The sequence below is a fragment of the Crocuta crocuta genome, unplaced genomic scaffold (genome assembly GCF_008692635.1).
Source record: "Crocuta crocuta isolate KB4526 unplaced genomic scaffold, BGI_CrCroc_1.0 scaffold14, whole genome shotgun sequence".
NCBI classification, from domain to species: Eukaryota; Metazoa; Chordata; class Mammalia; order Carnivora; family Hyaenidae; genus Crocuta; species Crocuta crocuta.
This window is the reverse complement of record NW_027530209.1, coordinates 904,519-923,903: the sequence shown is the minus strand read 5'-3', so window position 1 is coordinate 923,903 and position 19,385 is coordinate 904,519. Positions and strand designations below refer to the sequence as shown.

At 38.1% G+C, this 19,385-nt stretch overlaps 1 protein-coding gene across 1 annotated transcript in view; it reads left to right on the top strand.

The window, feature by feature from the left end:
- The window catches only part of GLCCI1 (glucocorticoid induced 1), a 151,833-nt gene that overhangs the window by 27,217 nt on the left and 105,231 nt on the right, over positions 1 to 19,385 (top strand). Inside the window, exon 2 of the mRNA XM_077765404.1 lies at positions 19,032 to 19,370. Within this exon, the coding sequence (XP_077621530.1) occupies positions 19,032 to 19,370 (339 nt within the window). The remainder of the gene's footprint in view (positions 1 to 19,031; positions 19,371 to 19,385) is intronic.

Here is a 19,385-nt window from a genome sequence, read left to right as displayed (position 1 = left end):
CAGGAAACCACTGCAAATATTATATATACATACATATACATATAAATATATGTATATATATATATATACATACACACACACTCCCATTTATTTTTATCCATGCATATATAAATACATATTTAAATTCAATTGGAAATATACTTTAAAGTTTGGTTTGGTTTTTCTGATTTTTAAAATTTGGTAATATATCAAAACATTTTCTTATATTACTAAAATTTCTCCCACATAATTCTAGCCATAATACAGAATTCTGGTATATGTTTATATTCAAATTTTTGGACCAATTCCTTATTGTCAGACATTTAAACAGGTGGAGAAAACTTTAAACACTTAAAGTCTTATTCATGCAGGACACCTGGGTGGCTCAGTTGGTTGACCATCCAACTTGGGCTCAGGTCATGATGTCACAGTTTGTGAGTTCAAGCCCCACATGGGGTTCTCTGCTGTCAGTGCAAAGCCCACTTCAGATCCTCTGTCCCCCTTTCTCTCTGCCCCTCCCCCACTTAGGCTGTCTTTCTCAAAGATAAATAAAAACATTTTAAAAAATACTTTAAAGTTTTACTCATGCTTTAGGCCTCAGATCTTTAAAGATTAAAAAATAATAATAATGTGCCCAGTAAAAGTCTTGAGCTAAATCTCTATTAATCTGAATTTTAATCTAAAACTACAGAGTTGAAGTCAACCTCAGAGGAATTTAGTCCATTTTCCTATTTCTAGAGAGGAATATGTCACTATCCCAGATACAGGTCTCTCGAAACTATTCTTGAATTTAACAAGGGAAGAAAATTCCATAACCCCAGTGTATTATTACAGAGAGGTGGTGTCGGAGCACAGGCTTTAGAGATAAACAGACCTCACGACCAAATATCAGATTAAGGATTTTCATCTTTGACTTTATTACTTGCTCTCATTTTCAGTTTCTATGAGATTTCATTGCAGAGTTTCTGTGAAGATTCTATGAGAAAATAGAGAGAGTGCCCATCGAAGCATGAGTGTTGAACATATGCCAGTTGTTTTTATTTATCCTGTTTTTCTCAAATCTCTAACATACCCTTGCATTCTTTCTATAATGAAAAAATACCCACACAGCAATATTTATGGCACTAAATATACCTGAAGACTAATCCCTCTGAACTCCAAACCAAATAAAACTAATTCCTTTGACTTTTTCTAAAGTCTACTTTCATAATTCTTTAAACATTCAGACTCCTAAATTTTGAGACCCCAAATGAGGATATATCACCATTGGTCTGGCCAGTAATGCAGATGGTAAGAACATTCCACTGTATCTTATGTATTGGTACATTGCTGCCACTAGTAAGAACTTGCTGAATTAGTTAAGTTACGGTGTGATTAACTCAGGTTCCACTTACAGGCCAGCATGACAACTGCTTCTCTGTGCTAGACTGACTTCTCAACACTGATTCTTCATCTTGCTTAGAAGCAGTTCCTTCATCATTTCAAGTTGGTTTCATTGACTTGGATCGGTTTTCCAGTATCAGACTATTTGCTTTGAGTCAAATGGTCTTGTCATCTACACATGTACTTTAGTCTATTTTTAAGATACTGGTGAAACTTAGAGGCAAATGTCTTTATACATATCCCACAGATTAACAAGAAACCATTGTACATCTATGTAGCTGAGAATAGCAATGACATAGAAATAATGGGTACCTCTTTTGTAAGCAGATTTCTGCTAATGTGAGTCCAGTAGCACTGAAATTCTCTCCAGTCTTACACATTGAATTAGATTTTAGTATGTCATGTGTGGATTATGCATTTGTAGGCTTTGGCTCTGAAAGCTGTAATTACCAACGTTTGAAAGACATCTGTGAGGGTGACGATACGAAGAAGATAAACCAGAAGCAAGACATATAATTACCACACCCCATCTTCCTATCGTGAACTTTGGATGTTTAAAGCACATTAGGACCTTTAAACAGGCCCTTCTCCTATCAGGGTGCATCATCAGGTTGCCCTGAATGTATATCATCAATCTGTTGGGCAGTCAGTGTCCTCTACTGCATACACTATTAGCTCATAGGTCCTTCAAAGACCAAGGGTGGAAAAGAAGCATATTTCTTTATATTGAGGGATCATATCCTTGACAATGACTATAAAGGCAATTTTTATAGTGAGGGAAAAAACACTGGGTCTGGAGTCAGAAGACCTGATTTCCAGTTTTGAATCCCTCATGTGCTAACTGTGAGCCCAGTGAAAGCTTTTCTCAGTTTCAAGGAAAATTTCTCCATCTGTAAAATGGAAAAAACCACAGAATTACTGCATACAAAAAGGCCATGGATGTGAATATGCTTAAAAAATACTTTGAGATTTTTATAAATCTCAGGCTATAGGAAGGGAAAAATTATGTCGAGTCACACTATTTCATTGGAAATTTGGACATTTGTTTCTGTTTTCACCTATGGCTAAATACTGAACATATATGTTTAATATTTCTCAGTATGTTGAATACATAGCTAGACTATGAGTAGCTAAGACTTGGAAGTGTTGAGAGAAATAACAAGATTCCTTATCATTGATAATTATCAATGACAATAATTGATAACAAAGCAACTAATCCTGTGAAAGGTAAAGGTGGCTTAGACCTGACTCATAGTACTTGCATTTGCCTGATCTTCTTAGATTTTCTTTAAAGAAAACTTCTTACAGTTTTCTAAGAACAACTGAAGCGAGACTGGCCCTTGACTAAGAAAAATGGGCAGCTAAAGCTTCTTTCCTCAGTAACACGCTTGAGTGCCTTGTTTATTTTTGTGTTATTAAGTGACACTTACATAAATACCTTGTTGAGTAATGGTGCTGTGGCAAAACTGAAGTCTATTTAGGACACTGTTCCACCCAAGGTGAGCAATTAAACCATGTATGTAAACGACGTCCCCTTTGGCTTTCCCACTCAACTCCATAAGTAGCACTAGAAATGCAAAACTATGTGGGGCATAAGACATGACTGGAGGGGAGAATGGGAAGGGTAGGAGAAGTCTCCCTGGAAAAATGAATAAAGTATAAAGGGGGCAAGGAAACTAGTAACTGAAAATTGATTCTGACTATAGATATCAGTATATCAAGTTGATGCAAATTAAGGTGGCATGAGATTTGTTTAAAAGAAAAAAAAAGTGCCTTTTCCCTGGACAGTATAATAATAACCATCTTACTTTAAATGTAGCCAGGAAGGGCTGTGTTTGCTCATGTGATCCGGTTTCCGCACTTCCCACACCTGGGGAAGTATCAGCTAATATTGATTTAGCACTAATTTATACCTGATGGTCAAGGCCAACTAGAATAGAGGAGAACTGGTACAAATTAGTGGGGCCCAATGGTCCCAGAAAGGAGCCTGCGGCCTGACTGTTGTATATCAATATAAATCACCCTTTCTGTGATATTTTTAAATATTTTAAAGGGACCTGAACTGGTGCGCTAAAGAGCTTCTTTAAGAATGTTGAGAATGGATAAAAATCAAGTTACATTCTTAGATTGTATAATATTTAGTTTATTAATCTGAGAGCCAAGCAAATGAGAAGCAGAACAGGCTTTAAAATAACTGACTATAAGCATCTGACTCTTGGTTTTGGCTCACATCATGAACTCTTGGTTTGGAAGTTCGAGCTCTGCATTGGGCTTCATGTGACACTGCGGAACCTGCTTCAAATTCTCTCTCTCCCTCTCTCTCTAATCCTCCCCCGCTTGCTCTCTCTCTCAAAATAAATAAAGTTAAAAAAAATAAAAAAATCTGACTCATTCTTATATTATAAATAATATCAGCAAGCCAGTTCCATTTACTTTTTCCTGGATAAAATTACCTATAATAATAAAAAAAACTCTAGTCTTTATTTTAAATATCAGAGTATATTTTCTTGAACCAGAGAATTAGATACTAATTCTTTGAAAACTGTTTTCTTTGGGTAATTTCCATGAACTGATGTCAATTACCAACTATCAATATTTCTTTGTATTTGGCTGAAAAATGAGAAAATACTTGGGTCCTACAATTAAATTTGATGAACTTTTATTCATTTCTAATCCACTGTTACCCAGATTTGCCTGATGATAATGATCACGTGGGGAACTTGTTAAAAATTATACAGTCCTACACTACCCACTCCCAAACATGCAAAATTAGACTTTTCAGGAAGGAAGGCTGAAATCTGTATTTTTAGCATGGGACTCCAGCTATTCTTCATGATTTACATGTTTGGAAAACACAGTTCTGTGTCCTTGTCCTATTCCTAATGATGTCAAAGCTCTTCAAACCCCCACATCTCCTTCTAACTACACTTTTCCTCAGTGACTGCAGGATTTTCCTGTTCCATCCCACCTGAGAAATAAGGTGCATTCCCATCAGCCAGTGCAGCCTTCAGCAGCAGTGAGTCTCTGCTACAGTGGCAGAGGACAGCATCTACAATCTTGGGCAGAGAGGTGATAGAGTAGAGAGATGGAAGTGTGGTACAGAGAAGCCTTTCTAGAGACTCTGCCTCTCCCCTTGATGTCCCGTTGTAGATGACTTTGCTGCCTCCTTAGGTGGCCACACTCAAACTCCCTTTGTGCTACATAAATTTTTTCTTTACCTCCACTCTCTTATCTTCCCTCCTTCCCATAATGGGGGGGAAACATTGTCCCTTTTTGTCAAATTTGTGCTCTTGATCAAATTCTCTATTGCCTCATGAAAGCTCTATCTATGAATCTTCCCCATTCAAACCTTAATTTTTCATTTTTTTTCTCCTTTGTCTTCTTTGGCTTATAGACAATAAACATTTCTTCCATATTCTTGTCAAACTAAACCAATATATACTTTCTTGATCTCTGTTGAACCCCAAGATCCCATTCATACCTTATTTTTACTGTCAAATTTCTCAAAAAGAGCATTCTACATTGGCTGCATCTACTTTCTTAATCTTCTCATGAAGCCAACCGTAACCTGGCTTCCATGGAGCCACATTCTACAGATAGTGTTGACTTGAAGATTACCAGTGTTGAGACCGAATGGCTTTTTGTGTAGCCTTAACCTTCTTGCCCATTCAGTAGCATTTGATATTGCTGATAACCCATCTTTTCCAAAACTTTACCAATTAGTGACCAATTATTAGAACAGAACTATTCAAGTAATTGAAACAATAAGGGAGACTGTAATATAAGACTGCAGGAAGGTTTCCCATAGAATGTGTAATAGGGTCGTGCAAGGATTGGAATCAGGAACTGGAAAGCTATCAGTAGCCAATAAAGTTTATTTATTTATTTATTTATTTATTTATTTATTTCAATTTTAGGGAGAGAGCACAAGCTGGGGAGAGGGGCAGAGGGAGAGAGAGAGAATCCCAAGCAGCTTCATGTTTAGCCTGGAGCCAGATACAGGGCTTGATCATGACTAGTGCAGAAATAAAGAATCAGATGCTCAACTGACCAAGCTACTCAGGCACTCAAGTAGCCAATAACGTTTTAACAAGTGATTATTGATCATTCGTTATATTCTAGGCACTGGCTAGGCATTAAGTGATCAAATACTGAGACAAGGCCCTTGCCCTTAGAGATTTTATAATCAAGTGGGGGAGGCTTATCCTAGCGAGTAAACAAATGTGTATTTTCAACTTGTAATGGGCAATGCAGATGAAACAGACTTGCTTAATGATAGATTATTATAGGTTATTAGCCATAGGTGAGGACTCAGAAGGATACTTTCTGTATCTGGAGACATTTAAGCTGAGCCATGAAGGATGTGAGCGAGCCACTCAGGGAAACTGGGGAAGGGGAGGGATGTAGAAGGAGTGCTTCAGGCTGAAGACAACCTATGTGAAGACCCTGGAGTAGAGTTGCAGAGTAATTGCAAGGAGACCACTACTGTCAGAACTTAAAAAGTGAGGCGGAGAACAGCAAGATTAAGCTGGGGTAGGAGGCTGAGGCCAGAGCAGGCTAGGCCTTTTAAGCTATTTTAATTTGATTGCAAAGTAATAGAAAGACATTGAACTGATTTCAGCAGCAAACAACATGGTCCAAAATATTTCCAGGTTTACTCTGACTGATAAGCAGAGAATTTATTAAGGAAGGCAAGAGTAGAAGTGGAAAGACCAGCTAGCAGCTATAGCAATAGCTTAGGTAAGAGACGATGGTAGTTTGGACTTATGCAGTAGCAGAGGACATGGAAAGAAGGGTATAGATTAGACATCTATTTATGAGAAGCAAATGAGAGGACAAGCTGATGGGTTGGAGCTGGGGAAGAAAGGAGAGTGAGGAATCAAGAATATTGTCCAGGTCATCTTGTTTACAATAACTGAGTGAATGTTGATACCATTTACTGAAGGGGGCGGGGAAGGGGGAATACAGATAGAACTTCTTTTTGATGAGGGGAAAGCAAAATATAGAAATGAAGACGTCAGTTCTAGTTCAGATACATTACTTTCAGATATTCATGGAGACATGTCAGATAGGCAACTGAATACCAAATTTGAAGGAAATGTCTGGGCTGGAGAGATTAATTTGGCAGTTGCCAGCATTTTAGAGCATTTAGTGCCATGGGAATGGTTGAAACCACCAAGAAGAGAGAGAAAAGAGCCCGAGTTTTAGAGGGGAGTGGAAGAGGAAAACCCCCTGAAGGACACTGAACTCAAGTGATTAAAAAGGTAGGAGACAGAAATACATACTTATCAATAATTATTTTGAAGGCAAATGGACTTAATGCTCTGATCAAAAGACATAGGGTGATGGAATGGATAAAAAAAAAAAAAACAAGACCCATCTATATGCTATCTACAAGATATTCATTTCAGATCTAAAGACACATGCAGATTAAAAGTAAAGGATGGAAAAATACTTATCATGCAAATGGATGTAAGAAGAAACCTGGGTAGCAACATTTGCATCAGACATACAGTGTTTAAAACAAAGACTGTAACAAAAGACAAAGAAGGACGCTATATAATAATAAAGGGGACAATCCAACAAGAAGATATAACAATTGTAAATGTTTATGCACCCAATATGAAAGCACCCAAATACATAAAACAGTTAATAACAAATGTATAGGAACTAATTGATAATATTACAATAGTAGCAGCGGGCTTTAACACCCCAGTTATGTCAATATATCATCCACAGAAAATCAATAAGGAAACAGGGACTTTGAATGATACCCTAGACCAGATGGATTTAATAGATATATTCATAACATTCCATCCTAAGACAGCAGAATACACATTCTTTTCAAGTGTATGCAGAACCTTCTCCAGAATAGATCATATATTAAGCCACAAATCAAATGTCAACAAATTCGAAAAGACTTAAGACCATACCATGTATCTTTTCTGACCATAACACTGTGAAACTAGAGGTCAACCACAAGAAAAAATCTGGAAAGATCACAAATACATGGAGTTTAAATAACATGCTACTAAAGAATGAATGGGTCAACCAAAAAAATCAAAGAAAATTTAAAATAACACATGAAAAAGGTGAAAATGAAAACACAATGGTTCAAAATCTTTGGGATACATCAACAGTGGCTCTAAGCGGAAGGTTATAGCAATACAGGCCTACATCAAGTAGAAAAAAATCTCAAGTAAACAACGTGATCTTCCACCTAAAGGAGCTAGAAAAAGAACAAGTAAAACTCTAAACTAGTAGAAGGAAAGAAATAAAATTAGAGGAGAAATAAGTGATTTAATAAATAAGTGATTTAGTTTCTATTATACAAACTAAAAACACAATATAACAAATCAATGACACCAGAGCTGGCTCTTTGAGCAGATAAGCCTCTAGCCAGACTCACCAACAAAACAGAACAGAAGCAAACAAGAGGGAAGACTTGGACGCCTGGGTGTCTTAGTCGGTTGAGCGTCCGACTTTGGCTCAGGTCATGATCTCATGGTTCGTGGGTTCAAGCCCTGCATCAGGATTTGTGCTGACAGCTCAGAGCCTGGAGCCTGTTTCGGATTCTGTGTCTCCCTCTCTCTGCCCCTCCCCTACTCATGCTGTGTTTCTGTCTCAATAATAATAAACAAAATTTTTTTAAAGGAGGGAAGACTCAAAATCACCAACACAAGAGGAGAAATAACAACAGACAGCCCAGAAATACAAGGATTGTAATATTATGAAAAATTATATGCCAATAAATTGGACAACCTAGAACAAATGGATATATTCCTAGAAACATAGAGCATACTAAAACTAAAGTAGGAGGAAGTAAGAAACATGAACAGACTGTCAGCAATGAAATTGTATCAGTAGTCTAAAACTCCCCAAAAACAAGTCCAGGACCAGGGGGATTCACAGGTGAATTCTACTAAACATTTAAAGATTTAATACCTGTTCTTCTCAAACTATTCCAAAAAATAGAAGAGGAAGCAAAATTTCCAAATTCATTCATTCATGAAGCCAGCATTACTCTGACACCAAAACCAGAAAAAGACATCACAAAAAAGCAAACTACAGGCCAGTATCTCTGATGAACATAGATGCAAAAATTCTCAATGAAATATTGGCAAAATGAATCCTACAATACATTTTAAAAAATCATTCACCACAATCAAGTGGGATTTATTCCTAGGATTCAAGGATGGTTCACTATATGCAAAATAATCAACATGATAGATCACATCATAGAAGAGAAAGGATAAGAACCATATCATTTCAACAGATGCAGGAAAAGCATTTGACAAGGTACAACATCCATTCATGATAAAAAAAAAAAAAACCTTCAACAAAGTAGAAGGAGGGAATATGCCTCAACACATTAAAGGCCGAATATGAAAAAATCCACAGCTAACATCATACTCCTTGGGAAAAAACTGAGAGCTATTCCTCCAAGGTCAAAAACAAGACAAAAATGTCCACTGTCATCACTTTTATTCAACATAATACTGGAAGCAGGAGCCACAGCAATCAGACAAGAAAAAGGGATAAAAGGTATCCAAATTGGTAAGGAAGAAGCAAAACTTTCATTACTTGGAGAAGATATGGTACTATGTATAGAAAATCCTAAAGACTCCACCAAAAAACTACTAGAACTAATAAATGAATACAATAAAGTCATAGAATACAAAATCAATGTACAGAAATCCATAACATTTCTATACATTAATAATGAAGCAGCAAGAGAAATTAATCAATCCCATTTACAGTTGCACCAAAAATAATAAAATACCTAAAATGTGAAAGATGTGTACTCTGAAAACTATAAAACATTGATGAAAGAAGTTAAAGATGACATAAAGAAATGAAAAGACATTTCATGCTGATGGATTGGAAGAATACAGCTGAAATGTTTATACTACCAAAAACAATTCAAAGATTTAATGCAATCCCTCTCAAAATATCAACATTTTTCACCGAACTAGAAAAACCAACCCTAAAATTTGTATGAAATCAGAAAAGACCCAAATAGACAAAGCTTTTCTTTCTTGAAAAAGAAAAGCAAAGCTAGAGGCATCACAATTCCAGACTTCAAGTTATGTTACAAAGCTGTAGTAATCAAAACAATATGGTACTGGCACAGAAATAGACACATAGATCAATAGAACAGAATAGAAAGCCAAGAAACACCCACAGTTACATGGTCAATTAATCTTCAACAAAAGAGGCAAGAATATGCAATGGGAAGAAGACAGACATTTCAACAAATGTGTTGGGATAACTGGACAGCGATATGCAAAAGAATGAAAACTGTACCACTTTCTTAAACCATGAACAAAGGTAAACTCAAAATGTATGAAGGACCTAAATGGGAGACCTGAAACCATACAAATGTTAGAAAAGAGGATAGACCACAATATTTCTGACACTGTCTGTAGCAAACATCTTTCTAGATAGGTCTCCTGAAACAAGGGAAACAAAAGCAAAAATCAACTATTAGGACAGCATCAAAATAAAAATCTTTTACAGAGCAAAGGAAACAATCACTTAACTAAAGGACAATCCACAGAATGGGAGGAAATATTTGCAAATGACATATCCCATAAAGGGTTGTATCTATAATCTATGAAGAACTTATAAAACTCAACACCCAAAAAACAAGTAATCCAATTTAAAAAATGGCAGAAGACATGAACAAACATTTCTCCAAAGAATGCATACTGATGGCCAGCAGATACATGAGAAGGTCCTCAACATCATTCATCATCAAGGAAATGCTAATCAAAGCTACAATGAGCTATCATCTCATACCTGTCAGAATGGCTAAAATCAAAAATGAAGAAACAAGTGTTGAAGATGATGTGGGGGAAAAGGAATGCTTGTGCATTGTTGGTGGGAATGCAAACTTGTGCTGCCACCATGGAAGACGGTATGGAGATTCTTTAAAAAACTAAAAATGGAACTACCCTATGATCCAGTAATCACACTACTCAGTATTTACCCGAAGAACATGTAAACACTAATTTGAAGGGACATATACACTCCTACGTTTACTGCATTTATTTACAATAGTGAAACTACGGAAGCTGCCCAACTGTCCATTGATAACGAAATGGATAAAGACGATGTGGCATACACACACACACAAACACACACACAGGAATATTATTCAGCCATAACAAAGAACAAAATCTTGTCATTTGCTACATGGATGGAGCTAGAGAGTATAATGCTGAATTAATTCAATCAGAGAAAGACAAATACCATATGACCTCACACTTATGTGGACTTTAAGAAACAAAACAGCAAACAAAGAGGGGGGTTGGAGAAACAACCCAAAAAAACAGATTTTTGACTACAGAGAACAAACAGATGGATGCCAGAGGGGGAGGGGGGGATGGGTAAAATAGGTGAAGGGGATTAAGAGTACACTTATCATAATTAGCACTGAGTGATGTATAGAATTGTGGAATCACTATATTGTATACCTGAAACTAATAGAAGACTATATGTTAACTATACTGGAATTAAAATTTTCAAAAATAAGTAGGAGTGAAAAAAAAAAGAAAAAGAAAAAGAAGTAGGAGTAAGAACAGTAGCAGGCAGACCAGGCAATTGCAGTTAGACTCCAACAGATCTTTTGTCAAGAAGTTGAGCCTGACCAAGTATGTTGAAAACTGCTAAAATTTGGATTAGGATGAGGTCCAAGGAATATTGATTGGGCCTGGCAATATGGAGGCTGTTGACAACACTGAGTAGCTGTTTTCAGTGGCATGATGAGGGTGGAAGCCAGATTAAAGTACAAGGAACAGGAAATAAGTGAACTTGTAGACAACTCTCTCAAGAAGCGTTGCTGTGAAAGATCAGAGAATTAGAGCTGCAGATGGGAAAGGATAAAGCAAGAATCTTTGTTTTGCTTTTTAAAAATGTTCTGATGGAACTCGTTTGTACTTATTTGGGAATAATCAAGCATTTGATGATGAACAAGAGGGAGGGTAAGAAGAGAAGGGAACTTAAATCACGAAGTAGAGGAAATGGCTTTTGGTAGGAGAGGAGAAAATGCATCACTTGTAATAGAAAGATAAATTGAGCCAAATGTCAAAAGATTTGCAGATCTGATGGGAGGGATATACTGGAGTTGTACCAGGGTAGGCAGGTGTGGGGACGGTTTTAGATGACTGGAAAAAAAAAAAAAAAAAGAGGGCAAGTAATAAAATAGTCATCATGTGGAACTGAATATAAGATCAGGCTCTCCCTTCTCCCTCTCCTCCCCCTGCTACCAAATTTATCTTCAGAAACACCTAACGCTCTCCATTTTATTAAGGAGTGCTTCCTTTCTGACTTCTTTTCTAACTTTAACTCTTCTCTCTTCCACTAATGTATAAATTCTCAAAATTTTGTCCTTGATCTTCTATCCTTTCTTTCTATACTTTTCTCCCTTACCAATTTGTGCCCCTGGCTTCAATTACCCTCTCTATGTGGATACCCTAACATCCATATCCCTGTTGTTTTCAACTTTGCTATCATTTAAAAACTACCTTCAAACATTTCCCCCCCTTTTTTTTCTTCTTGTATCCATATGAGATGGGCAGTGTTAACTAAATTTTTTATGGTAGTCATTTTGCAATACAAATATGTAAATCCAATCTTTATGCTACATACCTTAAACTTATATAATGTGTGTCAGTTAAATCTTAGTAAGACAAAAAGGGGCACCTGAGTGGCTCAGATCCGACTCTGGATTCTGGCTCCGGTCATGATCTTGTGGTTCCTGGGTTGGAGCCCTGCACTGGGCTGTGAGCTGATAGCATGGAGACTGCTTAGGATGCTCTCTCTCCCTCACTCTCTGCCTCTCTCCCCCATGCTTTCTCTCTTTCTTTTAGAAGAAATAAACTTAAAAAAATAAAGAAAAAACTGCCTCCATTTGGATATCCTCTGGTTCTTTTATTTATCACTGAATCCATAATTATCTTTTCACCAAACCTGCTCATTTTCCTGGCTACCCTATTCAAGCCACCACTATCCTACCAGCATTTCAATCCTGAAGCTTCAGAGTTGTCTGACCTCCTACTTTCAAGGGCCATCAGCTGAGAAGATCACTTTCAGCTTTTCCTCCTCTCCACATCCTTTGCCAATCCCCTCTCATGACCTAAACTCACGTGGATTATCGTCCAAGTCTGCTAAATCATCTTCCAGTATTCAGTCTCTAATCTGTGTTGAAAGCTGTCCTTGCATTAACTTTCATGAAGCACAGTTGCACTTAGGCTTTCCCCACCCACTCGAGAATTTTGACAGCTCCTCACCGCATACTCAATCAAGAACAAGGCTTGCCTACCAACCTCCATGACCTGTCATCAACAGATCCAGATTTATCTTTCATTAACCATCAATCAAGGTAGACGGTCCAATTATCTCCTAACATATCCTATGTTTTTCTAATGACAAGACTTCATATTCTTCTTCCTGATGCCTTTCCTCAAAAGTGATCTTTCCCTTCCATCACTTCCATATTATTTATAGCTCTCCTCTCGAAGACCTGGGTTTCGGCATGATTTTTACCTTTATTTGTTGGCAGGGCTTTTTGCCTCTGATAGACTACAATTTACTGAAGTGTGAGAAGAGATGTGCCCTACAGAGCATAGAGTGGTATCTGACACTGTGAAGACATTTAATAAGTAACTTAGTGAGGAGTTCCTAAGGCCTGCTCCCAGTAATGTGCTATTAAACCTTCATATCGGCCTATTAGATGGATTCGTGTGGGCCTTTTCAATAAGATGCTGAGTAGGACACTGAAAATTGTATGCTACAAAAAGCTTACAATAATAACAAGAAACTTCTCTAGTCAAGCACTGCTGATGAATTGAATGCACCTTAACAACAGTCCCTCAACTTACTCCGGTAGTAAAAACTAAAACTCCGACACATACAGAGGGAATTCATCCAGGACACATTCTGGTCACTCTAAAGCGATCTTTAAAAAATTAACACTACAGGGGCGCCTGGGTGGCTCAGTCGGTTAAGCGTCTGACTTCAGCTCAGGTCATGATCTCACGGCTCGTGGGTTCAAGCCCCGCGTCAGGCTCTGTGCTGACAGCTCAGAGCCCAGAGCCTGCTTCAGATTCTGTGTCTCCCTCTCTCTCTGACCCTCCCCTGCTCACACTCTCTCTCTCTCTTTCAGAAATAAATAAAAACATTAAAAAAAAAGTTTAAAAAAAAAAAAGAAAGAAAGAAACAGACGGACGAGCCCTCTTTTAAAAAAAGAAAAAAAAAATTAACACTACAATTATTAAGTATACTGTCTTCACGGGACTCCTGTTGCTCTCATTTATTGTTGACACTATGTTTGGAACGAAAACAAATGGATGCCACACCATGGAAAGAACATTTGCAGTCCTTTGGTCCTCAGGTCTTTAGCCTCTGAAGGTCCTGTCTTTTAGTTAAACGATAAAAGTCAACTTATAGATCAGCTTAGGGCATGTGCCCCTGACATACAGAAAGTTGGCATACAAATTGCTGTGGAAATGAAAGCTGAAAAACCGGTGGTCCTCACCATGGTTTTCTATCCTGTTAAGAATAATTATATACTCATTCTTGTGATATTGACCCTTTAGGAATAAAATATCCCCTATTTCCACTGCTTCTCTTGAACCTATTTTAGAAACAAAGCATAGGGAAAAAGCCTTGATACTGGTCTCAGCAAAGATTTTATGGACACAATGCCCGGATCACAAGCAGTGAAAGCAAAAACCAAACAAGTGGAACTACACTAAACTAAAAAGCCTTCTGCACAGACAGCAAAGGAAATGGCCAAAGGATCTAAATAGACACTTTCTCCAAAGAAGATATTCAGATAGTCAACAGGTACATGAAAAGATGCTCAACATCATTAATCATCGGGAAAATGCAAATCAAAAGCACAATGAAATGTCACCTCACACTTGTTAGAACTTCTTTTACAGAAAATACAAGAAATAACAAGTGCCAGACAGGATGTGGAGAAATGGTACCTCTTGTGCACTCCTGGTGAACATGTAAATTGGTATAGCCACCCTGGAAAACAGTATGGAGATTCCTAACACAATTAGAGGTGGAACGGCCATATAATCTAGCAATCCCACTTTTGGGTATATATCCTAAGAAAATGAAAGGGGTATCTCAAAGAGATATTCGAAATCCCTATGTTCATTGCAGCATTATTTATAATAGCCAAAGCATGGAAGCATATATAAATATAAAATATACGTAATATAATAGTATTCAGTCATAAAAAAGAAAAAAATCCTGCCATTTGTGATTACATGCACGAAATTTGAGGGCATTATGCTAAGCGAAATAAGTGAGGTGGAGAAAGACAAACACCATATGATGTCACTTTTATGTGGAACCTAAAAAACCCCAAACTCATCAAACAGAGAACATATGGGAGGTTATCAGGGGTAGACCATGGGCAGTGAGGGATCTGAGTGAAGGTGGTCAAAAGACACAGACTTTCAACTATAAAATGAATAAATTCTGGAGATACAATGTACAAGGTGACTGTAGTTGACAATACTATATTATATATTTGAAAGTTGCTAAGAGAATAGATTTTAAAAGTTCTCACCACACACACACACACGTAACTGTGTGAGGCAACAGATGTGTTAACTAACCTTACTGTGTTAATCATTTTGCACTTTAGACACATATAGTGCAAAATCATTACATTATACACCTTAAACTTACACAATCTCATGTCATTATATCTCAATAAAGCTAGGGGAAAAAAACACAGCAAAGTTTTTATTACTTACATGAAATGTTCCTTTCTACTTAAACACAATTTTTTTTTCAGTTCCTTTATACAGGCCTCTTGAGAATAGCTGTTTCTAACAGTGAGAGAGAACTAACTGCAAATCAGCAGATGTCATTCCCTAACTGTCCTCAACTGTGGTTCTCTGTCAATTACACTTGGTTATTTTTTTTCTGCAAATTTCAACTGCCTGTTTCTCCATCACCAATTTCACTGTCCATTTCCAACCTCTGATGAGCCTCCCAAATTCACGAGGATGAATATTTTTCACTTTGCCTGCATAAGGACCAAAATACAAGATAATGCTTTCTTTTTGAATGCCAGCTCTAATGCAAATAACTGTATGGTTTATAGTAGCCATATGGAACATTTTTCTACTCGGTAGCTATGTTTTTCAGCAGACAGACCTATGATTATAGGTGTGTGTGTTTTATAAAAGCGACAGTTCTGGTTCATGGGACAAACACTAGTTAACATTTGCTACTCTTTCAACAATACTGAGTAAATACTGATTGTCTACCATGTACCAAGCACTACTGCGAAGATTCAGCAGTTAAAAAACAAAAATTCTTGCTTTCATGGCTCTTATATTCTAGGCAGACAAACAAAAATAATTATGTAATAAGTTGGATTGTGATAGGTTTTTTTGGGGAAAAAAAAGTAAGATAGACAATAGTTAATGCCTAGGGGGTGCTTGCAATTTTAACAAGGGTTTTCAGAACAGCTCTCATCGTGAAGGTGGTGACATCTGAGTAAACAGCTGGTGGAAATGAGAGAGCAAGCCATGTGAATATCTGGGGCAAGAACTTTTCAGGCAGAGGGAACACCTAGTACAAAGGTGCACGTAGGCTGTCACAAGCAGTAAGGAGTATTACTGGAAGCTTCTGCCAGAGACTAAAATTCAAGCAAGGCTTTTTTGTTGTTGTTGCTATAAAGAATCTACCTACAAGAGAGTTTAATCAGCTTAAGATGAACATCAGTGCAGATCTGTTTAGTGTTCTCTCTCAGCCATGACCTCATTGCTAATACTGACAGCCTGACCGCCCCTTAGATTTGGATGAATCTTGGATATCGCAGCCTGGCAAACCTCGATGAAACCAGAAAAGAAGTTTTGGTAGCTCTGTAGGCCTGATAGTTCTTTACCTCATTTTCTCTCCACATGAAGCTGCATATTAACCACATGTAGCCAATGATTCCAAGTTTTAATTTAATTTAAAATATATCCATTACCATATATGACCTAAGAAGTAAACATAATAGAATTCTGCCTCAAATGGCCTAATGGTGGACAGCCAATACATAAGCCTACTGAGAACAAAGATGGAAACGCCACCAAATTATTTTTTCAATGTTGTTTACTCTAGTCAGGGCAACATAGTAAAGAGGTCATTACTAATGTTATGTCTTATATAGAATTTCCAGAGATGATCGTGCTTATATTCAACAAAGAGAAATTATGTGCACTGGATCTTTCTCTCCCATAAGTAGCAAAGTAGTGTAACAGTGCTCTGCTAGCCAAGCAATTTGCCCCTCCTTGTAAGGGTTTTCCAGTTTACTGAGAACATTTGCCTAAAGCTTCTGTTATGCCCTGGGACCCCACTCTCATCCTTGATAAAAATAAACACTATTAAGAACTCAACAAATGGATATTTGAAAGCAGGGTTTAGTTTATTTTAGCCCACCTTTGATTTGTTTGGAGACTGAATTCCTCACACATGAAGATCAGTACTTATTTCACTAGAATAAGGGTTTAAGAGAGGACCAAAATTTCTTCAGCAAAGAGACGCTGATTGAACATCCAAATAGGTCATGATGACATATAAATAACTGAAAATAGGATTTTAAGATCATAGTAGTTCTTTGTGTGGATTATTTGGACTTGCTTTAGATGTCTGATTTAATTGGCTACGGTAAATTTGAACAGACACAGAAATCCTTTAAAATATGGCTAGGTGTGTGGTTTTAGATCCAAATCAAGTATTGATCATTATGACTGTGGCCTGGTCTAAACTTAGAATTATTGTAATCTAATGTGTTGAGGTTGTTCCATACTTATATTTAGGAATGGCCAGAAAGGACATTTCTATAATGAAACTATGCTGTAATCAAATCAACAACTGAGAAATTTACTGGCCTTTTTTTTTTTAACCTCACATATTTTAATCTGTCAAAGTTTTTGTTCTTGATATTCTGAAAAAGTCATTGGAAAGAAGCTACTTACTTTTTTTCCCTCAGGAAAGAATGCAATTTCCTAATTAATGAAGAGTCTTTACTTTTTTTTTAGATGGAAAAACTAACACAATAGATCCATTACACCAAATTTGAAAGAGTAAGGTTTTTACTCTATTTAAATTAAAATAGGTTATTATGGAAAGAAAAAAATACAATGGGCTGCCTTCACTTGTAAAATTTCTTTTGAACTAATGGGAACTTATCTCACATATGAGATTTGTGGACTGCTGTAAATTACCAATCATGTACACAGCTTTAAACTGTGATGCGCTATTACAGAGGGCTTACTCACAGACTCAAGTTAGTTTGCTTAGGTCGGGCTCTTAGCTTCCCACTTACTAGTTGAGTAATCTCAGGCAAGACATTTAACATTTTTGTGCCTTAGCTGATTACATAGTAGGGATAATAGGTATCTACCTTGTGCATTTTAGGAAGGCTAAGTGAGTTAACACATAAAACATTCTTACACCAGTGGCTGGCACATGATGAACGTTCATTAAATGTTAGCTAGTTACTAGAATTATTCTAGTGTGTGATAATGTGAGGACCTACCACCAATCTTAATCGGAAGTAGTGGAAGCAATTCTTGTATTTTTATTGGGTTTCGTCTACTTTTTACAGAAGCTAGTAGGCTTTTTGGTCTTAGAGCACAAGGAAGCAGAGAGGGATGGCTCCTCTAAGTGAAACTAACCCCTGCATAGAGTGCCTAAAATCACAGGAAGCTTGTCAGTGTGGGCAGACACCAAGAGCAGACCAATCTGATAACCCATTTCTCTCTCTCTCTCTCTTTTAACTCATGGAAATTAATGGACAGTATCTGATGTAGACCCCTAAATTAATCGTTCCTGCCTAAGGTTTAAAACCTTGGTTTACTGTAAGGTAAACTTAGGCTTTTGTCGGTCATCCAAAATCTTTCTCTCTTCAGTTTCACTGCAGAATAAAAACCAAATTTACTACAGTGCATTGTTACATCAAGTCTGGCATTTATTTCTCCCAAGAGGCCGTCTGCTTCTGGGGAAAGTCAACAGGGTGCTCTCCATTAATACATCTAACTGATGGTGTAATGATGTACAATTCCTTTTTAACCCTTCCAATTCAGTTATTGTCTTGGAACAGAAGACTGGATTCTCTTGTCACTGCATAACTACAGATGTTAGGCTAGACTTTTATGAAAGTATTGGCCCACTGTTCAATCCTTCTAGACTTTGCTTTTGACACCCTGAAGTTGTTTTAATTAGTCTACTGACCACAAAAGCTCCGATTACTAAAGTTAGGGAGGAAGAGATATTCTTCGGATTGCAACTTCCAAAACGTCCCACCAGAGCAGGTGTACTTGCAAAGTAAAGTTGGCCTTAAGTGTCCTCTGTCTCAAGTTGTACAATTGGCCCAGGAGGGTGGAGCCCTCGCACTCTGTTTACCGGCGTGTGCGTGTGTCTGCGGGTGTCGCGGCACTCGCAGAACACACACGAACCCCTTTCCGAGGGCAGCCCAATCCAACCCTCGCTCTCAGCTCAGGGGCTGTCAACTCTCACGCCTCTCACTGCGCGCTCAGCGAGCCCCCTCCTCACTTTTCCATTTCCTCACGCCCCGCCTCCAAAGTAGGATGCCCCTCTCTCATTGGTAAATGCTCCTCTCACTCTTACTCTGCAACCAGTCACTCGAGTTTTGGTGGAGAGCGGCGGAGCCAATGGGAATGCTCGCTGCGGCAGCTGCCGGGTCCGAGCGCCGGTAGGCGGTGCCGGGGGCGGGGTGCGGGTGGGGAATCAGTTGCCATTTGGAGTGAGGAGCGGGCGGAGGCGGCAGCGGCGGTGTTTGCGGTGGCGCGGGATCCGTGGAGAGCCAGACACCTCGAGGCCCTTTCCTCCTACCCAGATCCCCAGAAGCAGGGGTCCGAGCCCTTTCTGCAGTTGCCGGGCGATCCCGCGCGTGCAGCCCTGCGAGGCAGCGAGCGGCCCCCGAGGCTGCGTGATCCGGACTGTTGTCCCTCTCCCGTGTCAGCGCGATGCCC